At 31.9% G+C, this 18,678-nt stretch overlaps 1 protein-coding gene across 1 annotated transcript in view; it reads right to left on the bottom strand.

Moving 5' to 3' along the window:
- Positions 1 to 1,567: 1,567 nt before the first annotated feature.
- LOC139424818 (alpha-tocopherol transfer protein-like) overlaps positions 1,568 to 18,678 on the bottom strand; it is a gene marked incomplete in the record, with an annotated part of 20,110 nt that continues 2,999 nt past the window's right edge. The window contains 4 exon segments of the mRNA XM_071185283.1: positions 1,568 to 1,782; positions 4,530 to 4,637; positions 7,533 to 7,729; positions 13,032 to 13,268. Of these exon segments, the coding sequence (XP_071041384.1) occupies positions 1,615 to 1,782; positions 4,530 to 4,637; positions 7,533 to 7,729; positions 13,032 to 13,268 (710 nt within the window).

Genomic DNA, 18,678 nt, shown 5'->3' with positions numbered 1-18,678 from the left:
CCCTCAGGTTTGGTGTAGCGGTTGCCACTAGGTTATAGTGGTTACCTTCAAATCATAGAAACTGCAATTACTCAACATTGATTCAAAGTGTTAGCATTATTAACGTTTTTTAACATCCAAAACAGTTGGAAGAAATTTTGTCACAGTCCTCGTAAGAAGGCTACGGCAAACTTCAGACTCTCAACAGGCCATGACTGCTTGGCAGACCACCTCAACAGAATAGGTATCCTTCCATCTAGTGAGTGCCATATCTGCAATTCGGGAACCTTGAACTCAGACCACTTGCTTGTATGCCCTTTACTGGGTAAAATAATCTTAAGAGCGGGGTGATCTCTGTAAACCTTACTGGGATGCCAGAGATCATCCAAAACAGTTGGAAGAAATTTTGTCACAGTCCTCGTAAGAAAGCTGCGGCAAACTTCAGACTCTCAACAGGCCATGACTGCTTGGCAGACCACCTCAACAGAATAGGTATCCTTCCATCTAGTGAGTGCCAAATCTGCAATTCGGAAACCTTGAACTCAGTCCACTTGCTTGTATGCCCTTTACTGGGCAACAATCTTAAGAGCGAGGTGATCTCTGTAAACCTTACTGGGATGCCAGAGATCATCCAAAACAGTTGAAAGAAATTTTGTCACAGTCCTCGTAAGAAGGCTGCGGCAAACTTCAGACTCTCAACAGGCCATGACTGCTTGGCAGACCACCTCAACAGAATAGGTATTCTTCCATCTAGTGAATGCCAAATCTGCAATTCGGGAACCATGAACTCAGACCACTTGCTTGTATGCCCTTTACTGGACAAGTAATCTCAAGAGCGGGGTGATCTCAGTAAACCTTACTGGGATGCCAGAGATCTCTGTAAAGACTACTCCTCATTCTTCACTGTGTATATATATATATGTATATTTTTTTTACTTTAATTTTATCTTTGTATTCTTTTTGTGTTAATATGTCTTTGTCATGTGTTTTCTTTGTTTGTTAATGTAATTTTGTTCCTTTTTACTCCTTGTTTATGTCCACTTAAAGCTGAACATTGTATATGGATTAATATTTCCAATAAAGTCATATGTAACAACAACAACAACATTATTAACGTTTTAACATGTTGCCAAAATAGAGTCTTTTTAAGGTTGCTGTCGACTGTTAGATGTCAAATGCACTAGGAACACTCTTCCTTTTCGTTACTTAGAACATTCATCCGATGTGATCACCCCTGAATCAAATGTTGCATAATTAAAACTGAAATAAGATCTTCCCTCGAGAAATCTCGATCTTTTCAGAAATTTTATGTAGGACCATAATCCACGAAGATTATCATTTCGAAATGAAGAAATGCGTAGAATTTATATTATTTTTTTTCCTATTAATAAAATGTTACATATTGTAAATTTTTCTTTTTTTGAAATTGAATTTATCCAGTAATTAATAAGTTTGATCATTTGACTTCTCCGAATGAGATCTTATCCAACTTTTTCTTAAAATAAACAAAATAATAATAAATAAAAGAAATGGGAAAGAGAAGCAAAGACCAAATTTTTGACAATTTTGGAAATTAAGAAATACACAGTGACACTCATGTATCATTTTTTATTCCCTATATTTTTATTTCTTTTGTTAAAGAGGAAAATATTTTCTGAATAAATCTTCCTTTTGGAGTATATTATCATTGCACCTTATAAGCTCACATTCTTTTAAACTTCCTCCGTATTTTTCAGGAAGAATTTCAGGAGGTATGAACTCATGAAGATCCTTAAACTCAGTGCTGTCAGAATGAAACTGAAGCTGAAATGGTAATAAACATAATTATACATTCAACTGAACATTTACTCACTATTTTAGTTAAATAAGCAATACTAAGTGTTTTACAAAATAAGTCTAACATTTCTTTCAAAATAGTAGTTAAAAGGAATTTTGAAAAATATTATCAGACTTCAATATTTGTACACTCTGTTTATAAATGTTTATAACCCACCCTGACAGCCAGCCTATTGTTGGTTACACGACTTTCACTGTTGAACTCCGTATCCTTGTAATTTTGAGCTTAACCCAGAAGACAAAGACACCCCTGGGACATGTATTGGGGCAAACTATCCGTCGTAGAGGATCTTTTGATGGAACTAACCTGTATTTACGTAATATGGTGGTAAAAACCTCCCACAGATAGTCCGATGGCAAGGGGATTCTAACCCATGATCCGTCTATTTCAGAAGATTTTTTACTTCAGCATTGCTTCCACCTCTGGAATTCGATCCTGGGTCACCTCATTGGTAGACGAGCGCTCTATCCTCCGAGCAACCCCGACTCTGTACGCTTTGTTTTATTTCATTTTATAATCACCGTTGAACAGCTTCATTGTGTGGCAATCACTCTATCCTTTGGGCCACCGCGGCTCTGTACACTCTGTTATTTTATTATATTTTATAACCTAACCACCAGCCGGGATAGCCTGGTTGGTAGGGCACTGGGCCAATGTACAAAAGGTGGTGGTAGCGAGCCCCACCGATAGAAGATTCACCGTGTAGTAAATGGTGACAGATGCACGTTAAATCTGTCGAATCGCAAAATCCTTCATGTTCCCATAAAAAATCCTGCCTCTGGGGGTACTGACCCAGGAGTTTCCTTGTCTTCTGGACTGGTTCAAAATTACAAGGTTACGGAGTTGAACATTAGTAGACGTAAACCCAAAATTGGGTCGGCTGTTCAACGACGGTTATGAAATAAAATAAAAACCTTTATAACCGGCGTTGGACAGTCTCCCCAATTCTGAGTTTACTACTATCAATGTTCAATTCCCTAGCCTTGTAATTTTGAACCCAACCAGAAGACAAGGGAACTCTTGATCAAGCATTGGGGCAAACTAGTCTTCGTAAAGGACTAATTGATGGAACTAACCCACATTTGCGTTGCATGAAGAGGAAAACGATGAAAACCTCCACACTGTTAACCCGAAGGCAATGAGATTCTATCCCATCATCCGTCTACGACTGAAAATATTTTACGTCAGCACTGTTGTTAGAGCGGGTCAAGAGCAGAATTCTTATTAAACAGCCTCGGCTATGAATTTCGAACCTGGGCCACCTCATTGGGAGGCGAACCCTTTATCCTCTGAGCAACAAAGGCTCTGTGAATTCTATTGATCATTTATAGTATAAGAACACCAATTATTATAAGAATTATAGGGTAAACTAACCAGTGAAGGAACACTTAAGCTCCGCTTGCCTTTTAAAAAATCATATTAATTTAAAAAATTCGTAATTTTAGTTAAATGACAGTGTCAACATATTTGCTACTAATTGCAAATTATGTAATACATTTGTAGAGAACTTACATAATATTGTTTTAAAGTTTTGGAGGTTCAAATAACAAGTAGTAAGAAGACCAAGTGAAGGAACAGTGAATGAACACCCGGTAAAGGAACACTTAATTTTAGTTGTTTTTTAATGCTCCTTATGAATTTATAAGATATACAAATATTTAAAAACAAGCCTATTCTTGAAATTATAACATATAAATACTTGGGAAATGTTAACTTTTTTTTTGTAATCATGAATTGAAAATTAAAGTGTCAACATATTAACACATACTGTTCATTAACGCATACTGTACTATGCCCAGTAAAGGAACATGCCTGTTCCCTCACTGATTAGAAGTTGTTTTTCGTATTTTTAGCATACTTTTGATGCGGAACATCACTAAAGGTACAAGAAAATTAAAGTTTATCTTTTATTTTCATTAACTTAGAAAAAAACCCAGAAAAGGAACACTTGTTCCTTCACTGGTTTTTCATCGTTTGGTGATCCAGTGAATAAACACCCCTTTATCTCAGTGCTTTATTATGCTATGATGCTTAAGAAAAATGAAACGTAACTTCAATAACTATATTTTGAATTCTTATTTTCACAGTGAGAAAAATAAAACTATTACATGCAATTAATTCCACTTCAAACATATAAATACAAACACTCACCTTATAATTTTTTCAAAGAAGCAAAGTGTTGCAGAGATAATAACAAATTTAAAATTTTTTCCATAGAAGTCTATGTAACCAGGTAATCCAACACATTGCTAGATGACTTCCTATTGTTTAGCAGTAAACTATTGTTACCAATCAATCTAAAGAAAAACTGTCAAATTCTTATTTTTAATCAATATTATATGAAATGTTCCTCCACTGGTTGGTTTACCCTATTTATAAGAATTAAAAGAATACTGTTCGCTGCGCTCGCTAACCTCCCGAAGTTAGTTTCGGTTTGCTTCGCAGTTCGAACTCGCTCATTGAATACTTATTTATCTTAAACTAGTTATCGTAGTACTATTTTTAGAAGTTATCGCAGTACTTTTTCTCCATGACGTCATCGCTTTTCTTTTTGGTAACATGCAGTTCCATTTTCACCGTCAACGATTGTAGTTGTCTTGGTATAATTTTTTTTTAATGTTTATGCTCTGATTTTCTTTTTATAAATTGTTTAAAGTAATTTATTTCTTTTTGAAGTAAATTCTTGGGATAAAAACCACCTTACTAAACTTACCATGTCTACCATTTTCTTAGGTATAAATGGAATCAAAGCGTTGTATACAGATATAACTGCTTCAGACACATTAACGACGTGTATTTTCTTTATCCGCAAAGCAGAATTCTAAAAATTGAAAAGAAAGGCGAAAACTAAATTATAGTTCATAAACAAAAAATAAATAACTAAAAAACGTATTTTCTTTCGTATTGCACTGCATATTTCTTTTAAAAAGTGTGCGAAAAGTTTTGGAATGTTTTAACATTTGTACTGATGATGATGGATGGTTCCTTGTGGGAGACAATTTTCAACTGTTTCAATTTTTATACGATTAACATAAAAATTTAACAAAAAGTCAATAGAACTATTTTTCTAAAAGCAAGATTAGCGGTATATTCAATAAGAATTGCTTTAAAGCTATAATTCATCAGTTAATTTATTAAAAACTGCAAACGTTATACAAAAAACAAGAATCTCCGCTGCAACGAAAACTACATAAAGTCATAATAAAAGTTAAATAAAATGCAAAAATTAACTCAAATCTAGGATATTATGTGGTGTCATAGCCATCCAGATGGCTGAAAAATGCAATTATGTTTGTTAAATAGATTAAAACGTGAGTGAAGAGAGGAGAGAGTGGTAAAAAACGGCAAAAGCTTTTCATTTTTACAAAACTGTGGCTTTTCTCCATATTGACTTTTTGCACCATTTTCAAAATAAGCGTAGACAGCACAGGTTTTAGACAGGCTAAACTTGATTTAACAGTTATGTATATCTGTAGCAAACTCACAGCAGTTATAAAAATAGCATACTGTTCGCAAAAGTTGCAAGATTGCCCAGCTTATAGCGAGAGTTATCAAGCTAATACAGCCTTAGATATAGTTTATTGAAAACATAAAAATTTCTGATTTGTCTTATACTCATACGTTCTTTTTCTCAAGACATTAATAGTCTCAATAAGAAACATGTCGTTGATTTATTAGAATAGCGTTTATATTGTCATTAATATTATATATATACATGGTCAAAATTATTTACTAAAAAATTCCTTTACTACAAAATTTCCTTTGTTAATCTATATAATTTTTCCATGTGCAAATCTATTTCGGGCCAATCAGTGGCTAAAATTATCTACTAAAAATTTTTTCTTTGTTAATTTATATAATTTTTCCATGTGCAAATCTATTTCGGGCCAATCAGTGGACACACATTACTTAATAAAAATTTCTTTTTTAATTTATGAAGTTTTTCTATGTACAAATCCATTTCGGGCAAATCCGTGGCTAAAATTATCTACTAAAATTTTTTTCTTTGTTAATTTTTATAATTTTTCTATGTGCAAATTCATTTCGGGTAAATCCGTGGATAAAATTATTTACTAAGAATTTCTTTATTAATTTTTCCATGTGCAAATCTATTTCGGACAAATCCGTGTTAAAATCACCTATTAAAATTTTTTTCTTTGATAATTTATATAATTTTTCGATGTGCAAATCCATGGCTAAAATTATTTGCAAAACAGGCCATTTATGTTTCTCTTTTCTATTTTATATTTTTTCTTAAATAAATATNTATCTCAGTGTATTCATTATGAAAAATGATATTAAGGGTAAGAGGATACTTCAGTATTGGTTCCGATTCACTATTCATGCAAACTGCATTCATCAAGGTTAAATTTATAAAATTGAGTATATATATGTATATAATGTTGTTGCAGAGGTGAAGGATAAAAACTGGTCTTAGGCAGGGAAAGAGAGCACAAAATTTATTTAATAATTATTAGAGAGAGAACAATCATTCAAGTAACACAAAATCGTTGTGCTCCTCATTAAATGTTAGGGAGAATGTTAGAAAGTAAATCTGTTAAATGTTTCGTTTTATAGGGAATAAGGGAAATTTTAGTAATTATAATTGGTTTGTTAAATAGGTCCAGGGAAACAGCCTTTCTCATGTGTTAGTTAGAGGTATAATCGTTAAAATGTTAATTAATGCATACTTGAACTAAAAATAGATAGGTTGTGAATATTAAAGTGTGAGAAAGAAAGTTTCGTTTTGAATAATAAGTTAAAAAGAAGATTTACGGAAAATGAATATCCTGAAAAGTTTAGTTGAAGCTTTATATATATTTATATATATATATATATATATATATATACCCAAATTTGAAGATATCCAAAAATCTAGTGAATGCTTGGGGTACTTAGCTTACTAATGCAATTGGAGCCGGGAAACTTCGGGAGGGTAAATAAGGTGGTTGTTGCCAAAACTAGCGCCAAAATGGTGACGGTTCCATTTTCAATGAAAGTTCACTTTTGCCGGTACATTGTTGTTGTGTGTTGTTAAAATACGTTAAGTCGCCAATCTAAAATGTCGATCTTTGGGGGGGGGGGAATTAGGTATTGGGTGGAATAGGAATGTTTTCGGGAATATAATTCATAATTTTAGACATGATATTCAGGAAATGAATATCATGTCCAAAATATAGAAGAGACCCATATAGAAGAGACCCATAGTCCAAAATATAGAAGAGACCTATATTTTCATCGAACATTTTTGATGCCGTTTAGTGTTATTAAATGAATCTTGAAATGTTTAACTGATTTTTTCTAAAATTTTAATAAACTTTTTTCCTAGAAAGTTACATAAGTCATATATTCCTATATTCGTAAACTTTCTCGTATAGAGTAGATGGTTAAAATATCCAAATATTAAGGTATTAACTTTTCAACGTTTGCTTTTGTTCAATATTTAATACTATAAAGACTAAGCACGGCTGTATAACGAGAAAGTCAGAAGGGGCCAGTACAGAAATACTCAAAACTTTCAGTAAGTTATTTTTCGACTTACAGAACATTAAAAAGAGACAAAAATGGGTCCAGCCGTCTCTCTCGTGTTAACTGCATTCTAATGTTAACTATTATTCACTGATAGAAATTCTAGTTTGCAAAGAAACTAATTTGAATAAAATAAAATAAAATCAGTTAACATTTACCCGTATTACGCATGAATTGAGAATCTTACCAGTATTATGCATGAACCTATCGTAATCCACTTGTAGTCAGTGTATTGGGGAATTTTAGAAAATGTGAAATCAACAGCATCCGCCAGAACAGTAGTTCCACAAATTTGAGTGATCGGATTTTGCATTAAGTCAAGGCCAGAAATCACATCCAGGTATACTTTTTCAGGTAGAGGTAACTCAGCTACATCGATTTCAACTGAAAGATGTACATACATACTCTATAAAATATTTGTTCGTTCTAATTCTGATCAAACTAATAACCTACGAATTAGACACGAGTAAACTGGGCAGCGTTATCCTTATTTTTTACCACGTTTATATTAACTTGCCTTCGTGTATGTCTGTTCGGATGGAATTTTGTAATCGATTTTAAACTAACTTCCAGACTAGCTACAGACTTCAAATTTGGCACATGGTTCAGAATTGGATGACAATGCATGAAAATGAAGAGAAAGAAGACATACAAAGTAAAATAAAATTAAAATTGCAGAGAAATTAATATTTTTGTGATTGTCTTTTGTTGTCGATTCGATTATTTTAAATTAGTGTCACATGTCAGTTGAAAAGTTTTGTGTACAGTGGGTGAAAAAATTGAGATTTTGGAAGTGAGTACAAAAAAAATCAAAATAAAAAGTAATATTTTTAAAAACCACGTTTTTGTAGTGGAGAATAATAATTAAAAAGCAAAAATTTGAAAAACGAAAAACGTGGTGAGCATGAAATACATAACAGTACATATGCACATTTTCTTACTTATACACATACACATACACATGCATACACAAAAACATATTCCGGATACACATCCACATTCAGATACAATTACAATTACAGATATACATACACATATTCTCATGAGCACACATACACACTAATATAACATTACTGTTATATATTTCAAGCCCCGCCCCCCTCACGTTTTTCGTTTTTCCAATTTTTATTTTTTAATTATTATTCTCCACTACAAAAGTGTGGTTTTTAAAAATATTATTTTTCATTTTTATTTTTTTGAAGACATTAGTGAAATTAAAAATATTTTTCTTATGTTTTTAGCTCTAGATAAAGGATTCCAAAATTTCTCTGCGAATTTTATTTATATTTATTTTTACGAAAACCTCTGCATTCTAATTTACTTACTTTCTTATTTTAGGTAAACTAACGTTTGATTGATTGTAACTATGCAGCAGAAAAATTTCTTTGAGGATAAATTAAGATTAAAATTATTTGCTTTAAGTAATACATTTTGTGCATAGTTGCATTGTATAAATAAATAAGGCTTAGTACTCACTGATAACACAAATAAATGTATCATTTGGAACCACAATTCCTTCGATTAATTTATAATTCTTGTGAAGCCATTATAGTTAAATAGTTTTTTTTTTTTTAAAAAAAATTTAATTCTTAAAACTCTTTCCTCAATGTAAAACTTTTTAGCCTATATTTATCTATGAATCTTTTTTTTTTCTTCTCCGGTAACACACAATTGTATAAGAATAAGAATTATAACAAATAGCTATTCTTTTTGTACCTTAAAAACATATTAACGTGGAAATTTTAGTTCTTTGATGGCTTGTACAATTTTATACATTATCTAACTTTCATTTATTGGCAAATAGTTTTGAATGAAAAAAACCTTCCCAAATAATTGAATTCTCTAAACTGAGCTGTGACTTATTTTTTGGTTTAAGGTTATAGTGAACTATTTTACCACGTTTATATTAACTTGCCTTCGTGTATGTCTGTTCGGATGGAATTTTGTAATCGATTTTAAGCTGACTTCCAGACTAGCTACAGACTTCAAATTTGGCACATAGTTCAGAATTGGATGACAATGCATGAAAATGAAGAGAAAAAAGTAAAATAAAATTAAAATTAAAGAGAAATTAATATTTTCGCCATTGTCTTTTGTTGTCGATTCGATTATTTCAAATTAGTGTCACATATCAGTTGAAAAGTTTTGTGTACAGTGAGTAAAAAAATTGAGATTTTGGAAGTGAGCACAAAAAATAATCAAAATAAAAAATAATATTTTTAAAAACCATGTCTTTGTAGTGGAGAATAATAATTGAAAAATAAAAATTTGAAAAACGAAAAACGTGGAGAGCATGAAATACATAACAGTACATATACACATTTTCCTACTTATACACATGCACAGCCACATCCACATATACATGCATATACACAAGCATATTCCACATACACATCCACATTCAGATACAATTACAATTACAGATATACATACACATATTCTCATGAGCACACATGCACACACTAATATAACATTACTGTTATGTATTTCAAGCCCCCCCCCCACGTTTTTCGTTTTTTAAATTTTTATTTTTTAATTATTATTCTCCGCTACAAAAGTGTGGTTTTTAAAAATATTATTTTTTATTTTCTTAAAGACATTAGTGAAATTAAAAATATTTTTCTTATGTTTTTAGCTCTAGATAAAGGATTCCAAAATTTCGCTGCGAATTTTATTTATATTTATTTTTAAGAAAACCTCTGCATTCTAATTTACTTACTTTCTTATTTTAGGTAAACTAACGTTTAATTGATCGTAACTATGCAACAGAAAAATTTCTTTGAGGATAAATTAAGATTAAAATTATTTGCTTTAAGTAATACATTTTGTGCATAGTTGCATTGTATAAATAAATAAGGCTTAGTACTCACTGATAACACAAATAAATGTATCATTTGGAGCCACAATTCCTTCGATTAATTTATAATTCTTTTAAAGCCATTACAGTTAATTAGTATTTTTTTAAAAAATTTTAATTCTTAAAACTCTTTCCTCAATATAAAACTCTTTAACCCATATTTATCTATAAATCTTTTTTTTTCTTCCCCCAGTAACACACAATTGTATCAGAATAAGAATTATAATAAATAGCTATTCCTTTTGCACCTTAAAAACATATTAACGGGAAAATTTTAGCTCTTAGATGGCTTGTATAATTTTATACATTATCTAACTTTTATTTATTGGCAAATAGTTTTGAATGAAAAAAACCTTCCCAAATAATTGAATTCTCTAAACTGAGCTGTGACTGATTTTTTGGTTTAAGGTTATAATAAACTATTTTAATAATGCATCTAAGAATAATTTGTAGAACCACGAAGAACCATTCAGAACAGCAGTTCTCTAATGGTGTTCCGCGAAACTCTAGGGTTCCGTGGAAAGGTAAAAAGTTTTCCAAGAGTTTAACCTCTTAGTACTGATTTTTAAAGCCTTATTTACATTTGTATATAATAATTATCTATTATTAATTTAATATTTCGGTTGTTTTATGAAATTATTCGAAGTAAGAAAATAATGAAAAAGAAATAGCAAAATTTTTTGTTTAAAAAAAATATATATATTCTTCTAAGAGTAGTTCTTATGTATGAAAAGAACCAGCATTTATAAAAAAATTTTAATAATATTTCTCACTGTGCTTTTCAAATCAAAATAAAATAAACAAATTTGTTCGTTAAAAATGAAATACATCTCTCAGGTAAGCACTTTCAACGTTTATATAAGTTTTTTCAGGTTTCATTTCAACGAAATCACTATGTCGCTTATTTGTTTCATTTTCGCTCACGATATGACCCAAAAACAAATTTAAAATTGAATTAGATATCAGTTGTGGAAATCCACTAAAACTTAATTTACGATTATTAATGAAAAAAATAATAAAAAAGTTTCATTCCTCTTTTTAAATTTTTTTAATACAAAAAAATATTTTATTGTATAATATACTTATACTTGGGTACTCGCAGTTCAAGAAGAAGAAGACTTCCCATACCCCCACACATGTGACCTATGACGTCAGCTTATCTTTATCAGCAAAATGAGGTATTAAAGTTAAGCTAAGTTTCTCTACATACATTAGAATGTTAATTAACGATAAGTTAATTAAATACAGAACCATATCGCACATCGAATTAGTTGAAATATAATTCTTTCTTGTCTACTTCTTTTACTTAACTTAGATTTATTATTTGTTTATTTATTTTATTGTAACCGTGGTATATTTCTGCTTTGTGTACCAGGCAACTTCGATGCATAATAAGCTTGTTTATGTTCTAATTAGCTCCGTGCCTGTCTTTGTGTTAAGTATTTGTGTAAATATATTGCGAAAAAATGAAGAATATAGGCTGTGGCACTTAAGAGAATCGGTACCTGATGGGCTTGGCTTACTCGAAATATAATGGGAAAAACAGTTGCTAACGTAAACAAGCGCCACGTATCAACAACAAATCAGGATCGAGATACCCACACTACATCACTTGCAGGTATCCCATTGTTTTAATGTACATTATTTATAAAGTGTGGTTTCCACCGAAAACAGTTCAATCATTTAGGAATCCACAGCTGGAAAAAATTGAAAACTGCTGATTTAGAATAATTTTGGACTGAAATGAAACAACGTGTAGGCAAACCCGGAGTAGAAACTAGAAGCATATAAGCGGTGCTTTACTGTATTTGAAAGGTTCTTTTTTAGATTTAGATTTTTGGAAAAAATTCATAAAATCTTTGAGGGTAAAATCTCAATTTAGAGCCTCTCTTAGAGGCCCTCGAAAATTTATTTATTAAATAAGATATGAAAAAAATAACGTTTAGCAGACAGTTAAAGTATTTCCGTCGTATAAGCAAACTATTATAATAATGCAAAAAAAAAAAAAAAAATCAAAATGAAAAGTAATATTTTTAAAAACCACGTTTTTGTAGTGGAGGATGATAGTTAAAAAGCAAAAATTTGAAAAATGAAAAACGTGAGACGCATGAAATACATAACAGTAATGTTATATTAGTGTGTGTATGTGTGCTCATGAGAATATGTGTATGTATATCTATCTGTAATTGTATCTGAATGTGGAATATGTTTGTGTATATGCATGTGTATGAGGATGTATGTGTGGATGTGCATGTGTATGAGTAAGAAAATGTGTATATGTACTGTTATGTATTTCATGCGCACCACGTTTTTCGTTTTTCAAATTTTTGCTTTTTAATTATTATTCTCCACTACAAAAACGTGGTTTTTAAAAATATTATTTTTTACTTTGATTTTTTTTGTACTCACTTCCAAAATCTCAATTTTTTCACTCACTGTACACAAAACTTTTCAACTGACATGTGACACGAATTTGAAATAATAGAATCGACAACAAAAGACAATCGCGAAAATATTAATTTCTCTTTAATTTTATTTTACTTTGTATGTCTTCTTTCTCTTCATTTTCATGCATCGTCATCCAATTCTGAACTATGTGCCAAATTTGAAGTCTGTAGCTAGTCGGGAAGTTAATTTAAAATCGATTACAAAATTCCACCCGAACAGACATACACGAAGGCTAGTTGATATAAACGTGGTAAAAATCAAGAATGATCTTAGACTGCAATGACGCGACGTATAAAAACAAAGAAGATTTATAAATGAGAAACGGACAAACAGTTTTTTTTTTACAGTATTGCATATTTTAAGGAAGAAAAGACTGCTTACAATATCGTGATATTAGTAGGAGACTATTGTCTCTCATCCTGAACGGTGACACTAGAAATGGATTAAGGTGTGATTTTGTCAAGGCATCCAAAACACTCGTTTCAAAGTATTCAGGAGAATTCTTTCTCATTTCTTCGAAAGTTAGAAGCTTGTATGCTGCTCTGTCGCAGTCAAAATCAGTCCCTCGTAAAAGCGCCAAGAGGAAGCTTTCATCAGGAGATTGTTTGAATCCTTTAGCTAAAGAAAAAAAAAAGCATTATTAATATTTGTATGTGCATTTTGAGTTATATTTCTGTATCAGCCAGCTTGCAAGTTTTTAAAAAAGCCAAGGAGGTTCACGTGAGAGGTTCATCCGGGAAATCACGTGGTAGGATCCAGTTTTCGCTCATTCATTTCTATATTGTTTTGGTTCTCACTAGCATAAAAATAATAAAAGTCATAAAAGTATTGTTTTTCTTTAAATATTTTAGTTTGATTTGATACACATATAATTTAATAGGGTAGTATTTTTTATTTTCAAACTTAGTGGATAACAATTGTAAAAAATGAGTGAAAACAATACCACGGACAATGCGACGGATTTAAGGTTATGTCAAGGTACTACGTCTCTTGTGAATATCAATTGATTGATAGGTTTTCTCTTTTCTAATTGCCATTTATATTTCACCAAATGCAGCCATGAGGGATATTAAATTATTTATTGGAAAATCTTTATTGCCACTATCCACTGCAGGCTCACGAGCTCTAGCAGACGTTACTGGTGAAGAAATTGATTATTATGAGCGGCCTGTGATCCTTGCAGGAGATTTTAACGTGAATTTCTTATTACCTGAAGCTGAAACATTATTAACCTTCCTTTAAGACAAATTTGGATTGGAAATGATAAATGGTAGGAATGATCCGACAACTAAAGGGGTAACTACCATTGATGCAGTTTTTGCGGGAAATATTGAAAAAATAGTAATAAACCAAAAGTAAAAAACCACTGTAAATGTTATAGATTTGGATATTTCTCCACTCGAAAATGATAATTAAAAGATGCGATCAATTGTGAATTGTAAGCATTGTTAATAAAGTTTGTCTTAAAGAAACAATATGATTTCACTAAAAATCAATTTCTACCTCTTCCTATTTTCATTTCCACATTACGAAGTTTCACTTCTTCCGCGCGGAGTGACTCCACTCACTATTTTTTATGATGTTACTATGCGCAGTTTGAATAATATTCTTTATACACTGTAAGAGTTATAAAAAAAATCAGGCTAACATAAGCTATAATAAATAGCAGCCTAACGAGATAATTTATTTTTTAAAAAGCAGACGACATTTTTGGAACTTCTTTGAAATTGATTGTTTTCAGACTGAGATTATGTGTGAAGGAGTGGGTTAAAAGTGTAGAATCGGGGGCCCTCTCTGATATTTGTTGATTTGAAAACATGCCTATGTATATACATTTGAAAATAAACCAAGAACCAATCACATAACGGTAAATAGAAATTGTGGTAACCCGATGCTGATATCATCAAAAGCAACTGAGTTTCAGCAAAATTTTACAATTGAAATTTGTCGCCACACTATGGGTCCCCGATTCTACACTTTAACCAAGGAGTGTAGTAAACCGAAACGTGAAAAAATAAAACATAGTTTTTGTTAAAAAATGTTTTGTTAAGAAGACTAATAGTTACGACTTTACGGGAGATGAAAATGAGAGTTTTGAATAATATCCTCGATCAAACATTTCCCAGCATGGATGGAATCTTTAGAATATATGTTTAGTTGGAGTCAGGGCGAGTACCACAGGCAAGATACAGTAAACTGCCTATGGCCTGCCTGTATGGAATTTTGTTCGATGTTTCTTTAGTTTCCTTCCACTCAGCATCGGTTAACTTATAGTGTTTAACACTTGGGTTAAAGGGAGTTGATGCTTCTCTGCGTACTACTTCAACGTAGGATGTTTGATCTAAGGTTAAGGATCCACCAGCATACCTTTTCACTTTCATCGATAAAATTTCACCTACTTCTCCAAGATCTCTTGCTCTAAACTCTTGTTTTACCTTAAGTTTAAACATATCTATGACTTCTGGATTTCCAACAATAAGCATGTCATCAACATACATGCCAAGGCAGTTAGTTTGGTTTTACCCTGTCCCGCCCCCCCCATTTCGGGGCATCCAGGGAATACTGTTGAAGGATCAGTTTAGGCCAGATCCTCCATTCTGTTTTCAAAAAGTCTTTTACAAATCTCTTTTATTCCTTTGTTTAGTTTCTTTTGGTTCCAGTTTCCTTTAATGGTATCAAAGTTGAAATATCTCGGGAAAAATTTAATTCTGAAATCATCATAAACAGGAGAGACAGTAAGTATGTGTCCGATATCTTCATAAGTTTTACAAACTTTGCAGTTCGGGTCTTTCCCGAACAATTTTAACTGATAACTACCTTGGGCTCCATGGCTAGTTAGAAATTGATTGATATTGAAGTTGGAGTAGATTTTTCGATTGCTGACTTTTGGGATAAATTGGTAAGTGTGTCGGCCTTTTATATCATCACTATCCTATCTTTGCTGCCATGTTAAAAGGTTATTCTTCATAAATTCTGTTCTTGTTGTCTGTTTTAATGTTATGTCATATAGATCTATTGTTGATTTTTGACAAGCTAATTTGGCCTGTGTGATAATGTTAATCATCACAAGTTTTTTCCCTCCTTAATTTTTTTTTTTTTTAAATTTGCTTTACTTTTATTATCTTACTTTTATTTTCTTGCTTACGAAATCCTGCTCTTAACTTCATTTAACGTTCAGTTTACAATTAAATCATTTTATCAATTTACAATGTACATGTTTATTTACTGCATATTTTTTTTAATTATTAACTTTTATAGATTATTATTATGCTTTATATTTTAATTATGCAATATTAATTTATTTATAATTGTCTATTACTGTTTTTTTACTTTTTTTAAGTCGTGCACTGCCTTAAGAAATTTTCCCCAGTCTTTTCCTTTACCAAGGGTAATTTGATACAATCTCCGCACCCATCATCTTGTTCCCCTCTTCGGGTGGGTCCCCATTTCTTTCACGTGCCACCTGTGTGGGAGGATTTTCGTTGCAGCTGCATCCGCTGGTCAACCGTGAGAATAGATACCTAAGATTTTTATGTTTCGTCCCCTTCGCCTCGTGACATTTTTCCTTTTTTCCCAAACGGGATGTGAACTTTTAATTGCGTACTGGACGGTAATCGTCATTTTTAACCTTTAGCCTTTTTGACCTAGCTTCCCCGTTCACACGAGGGTGTCGCGACCCCCATGTTAGTTGGTGAATCTTCACTGTTTCTGGTAGTGATATGAAATAAATGAATGAATTTGCCAATGAAATGAATTTACTCGACTCTTTGTGTGTGTTTTTCCATGATTGTTTTATCAATCGCCACAAATCGTTGTGTCATCGACATGTAGGGTGAGTAGCCATGATTTACTTAATAGTTAGTACAGATAATATTCATACTTACAAGAATGCTATTTCCTTATATTCTTTACATGCATCTCTCCTTATCATTATATTAATTGTTTTTGTTTATTGACCTATTTCTAAACTTTTGACCCAATGGACCTATTGGGTTATTCGGTGTTCAACAATGCTGGACCACCACAATTCGGCCTATTTTAACGCAATTTAATGTATAATATTTAACCTTACTCTATTCATTTAAATATTAATTTGTTTTAATTCCTCATGCATTCTTGTGGGTTTGACTTGCCACATACACGATTTTTATGGTTTTTCTTAGATCATGTACTTAAATTGTGAATCAATTGTCTCTCTTGTACGAGTATTAGGCATTAATTTTTATTAGTCATTTAAGATTATTCTTATTTTTAATCTTAACATTTATTAATTATTTCAATTTCATAACTTGAATATTTCAATATTTATTTCCTTTAAACTTTAACAAACTTACAATATTTAAACTTTAAGAGCCTGTCTATCAGCTTCCTCATTGCCCTCATATCCTTTGTGGGCTATACATGCCAAGGTAAAGTGTTTTATTTGGAGGATAGTAAATGCATGGATCACTTTTAGAACTTTCGAAAAGGTGTCGAAATACGCATTCCACTCTCTTCCGGATTGTTTCTATCCATTTAGGTTTCTTTTAAGGTGGCAGACAAGATGTTCTTTGCCTGGCACTATGGCTCTTTCAGGCTGTTTCATGTAAACGTCTTCTTTTAAAGTACCATTCAGGTAAGCAACAGTTATATCCATTTGATGAATATCCGTTTCACATTCCACAGCTAGTGCCAATAAGATCCTGATAGATTTTAGTTTGATCACAGGAGGGAATGTTTCTTGAAAGTCAATTCCACCACTCGACAGTTTTCGGTGTATTTCAATCAATTTGGTCAAGTATGATTGTATTGTTTCACCAGGCTTCAAGGTAATGTTAAAAAAGTCCTTCAATGGCTCTGTATTTAATTAACTTACCTGTTAAAAAAAAGTCCTTCAATGGCTCTGTATTTAATTAACTTATCTGTTAAAAAAGTCCTTCAATGGCTAACTGCAATGGCTCTGTATTTAATTAACTTATCGTTAATTTCCATTCTAACGTATAAAGAGAAACTTAGGTCAACTTTAATACGCCATTTTCCTGATAAGGATTAGCTGGTGCTGACGTCATTGAGGTCACAAGTGTGGGTATGGAAGGTCTTCCTCTTCTTGAAGTGCAAGTACTCAATTGATAATGAATAAGTTTTAAATGAAGTAAAAAAATTAAATTGAAACAGTTATGTATTTATTACTGCAAAAATATTTACACTATAAAATAAAGAGGAATAATCGAATTTATTTATTTAAAATACTTAATAGTGTAAAACTCGTTTAAAAATTTGTCTCCTATTTCTACAATACTCAACTGACTATTTCAAGAAACCATGTTTTTATCTTTCTCACGAATAAAAAGTTGTCTCGAGCTACCAATTTTTCTTTTAAAACATGAAAAATAGTCCGAAAAGAGAAAAAGAAATATAAGAAAAAGCTTTGGCTTCTTGGGGGGAAAAACAAACTCTGAGGTGATTTCGTATTATACTTGACTATTTAAAAGAGAATATTTTTATCTTTAATTTAAAAAGCCACGTATTATAAGAAAATTACACACATACTTTCTTTACTCATGTTTAAGTATTTTTAAATCAAAGTAAATTTTAAAAAGTATAAGCTCAGTTTGCCTATGATACAATGATGTAAATAAGAACGACACATAAATCTAATATACACCGAAGAGCCATTACATTATGTCCACCCTGCTAATAGCATGTAGGACCACCTTTAGCCCTCAAAACTGCTAGCACCCGCCGTGGCATTGATTCCACAAGGTGCTGATAGGTAGTCTGAGATATCTGGTACCAAGCGCTCACCAACTGGTCCTGCAATTCCCTCACATTGCGAGGGGGTAGCATGGCAGCACAAATTTGGTTTTCCAAGTAGGACCGCACATGCTCTATTGGATTAAGGTCAGGTGAATTTGGGGGCCAAGACATGACTTGAAAGTCACTGGAATGTTCCGCGAACCAATCTATGACGATTCGACCCTTATGACATGGTGCATTATCCTGTTGGTAAACACCATCCCCCGCAGGAAAAACTGTTGCCATGAATGGG

This window comes from Parasteatoda tepidariorum, chromosome 9, assembly GCF_043381705.1.
Source record: "Parasteatoda tepidariorum isolate YZ-2023 chromosome 9, CAS_Ptep_4.0, whole genome shotgun sequence".
Taxonomy (NCBI): Eukaryota; Metazoa; Arthropoda; class Arachnida; order Araneae; family Theridiidae; genus Parasteatoda; species Parasteatoda tepidariorum.
The sequence above is the reverse complement of the archived record's forward strand: the minus strand, read 5'-3'. Positions and strand labels throughout refer to the sequence as shown.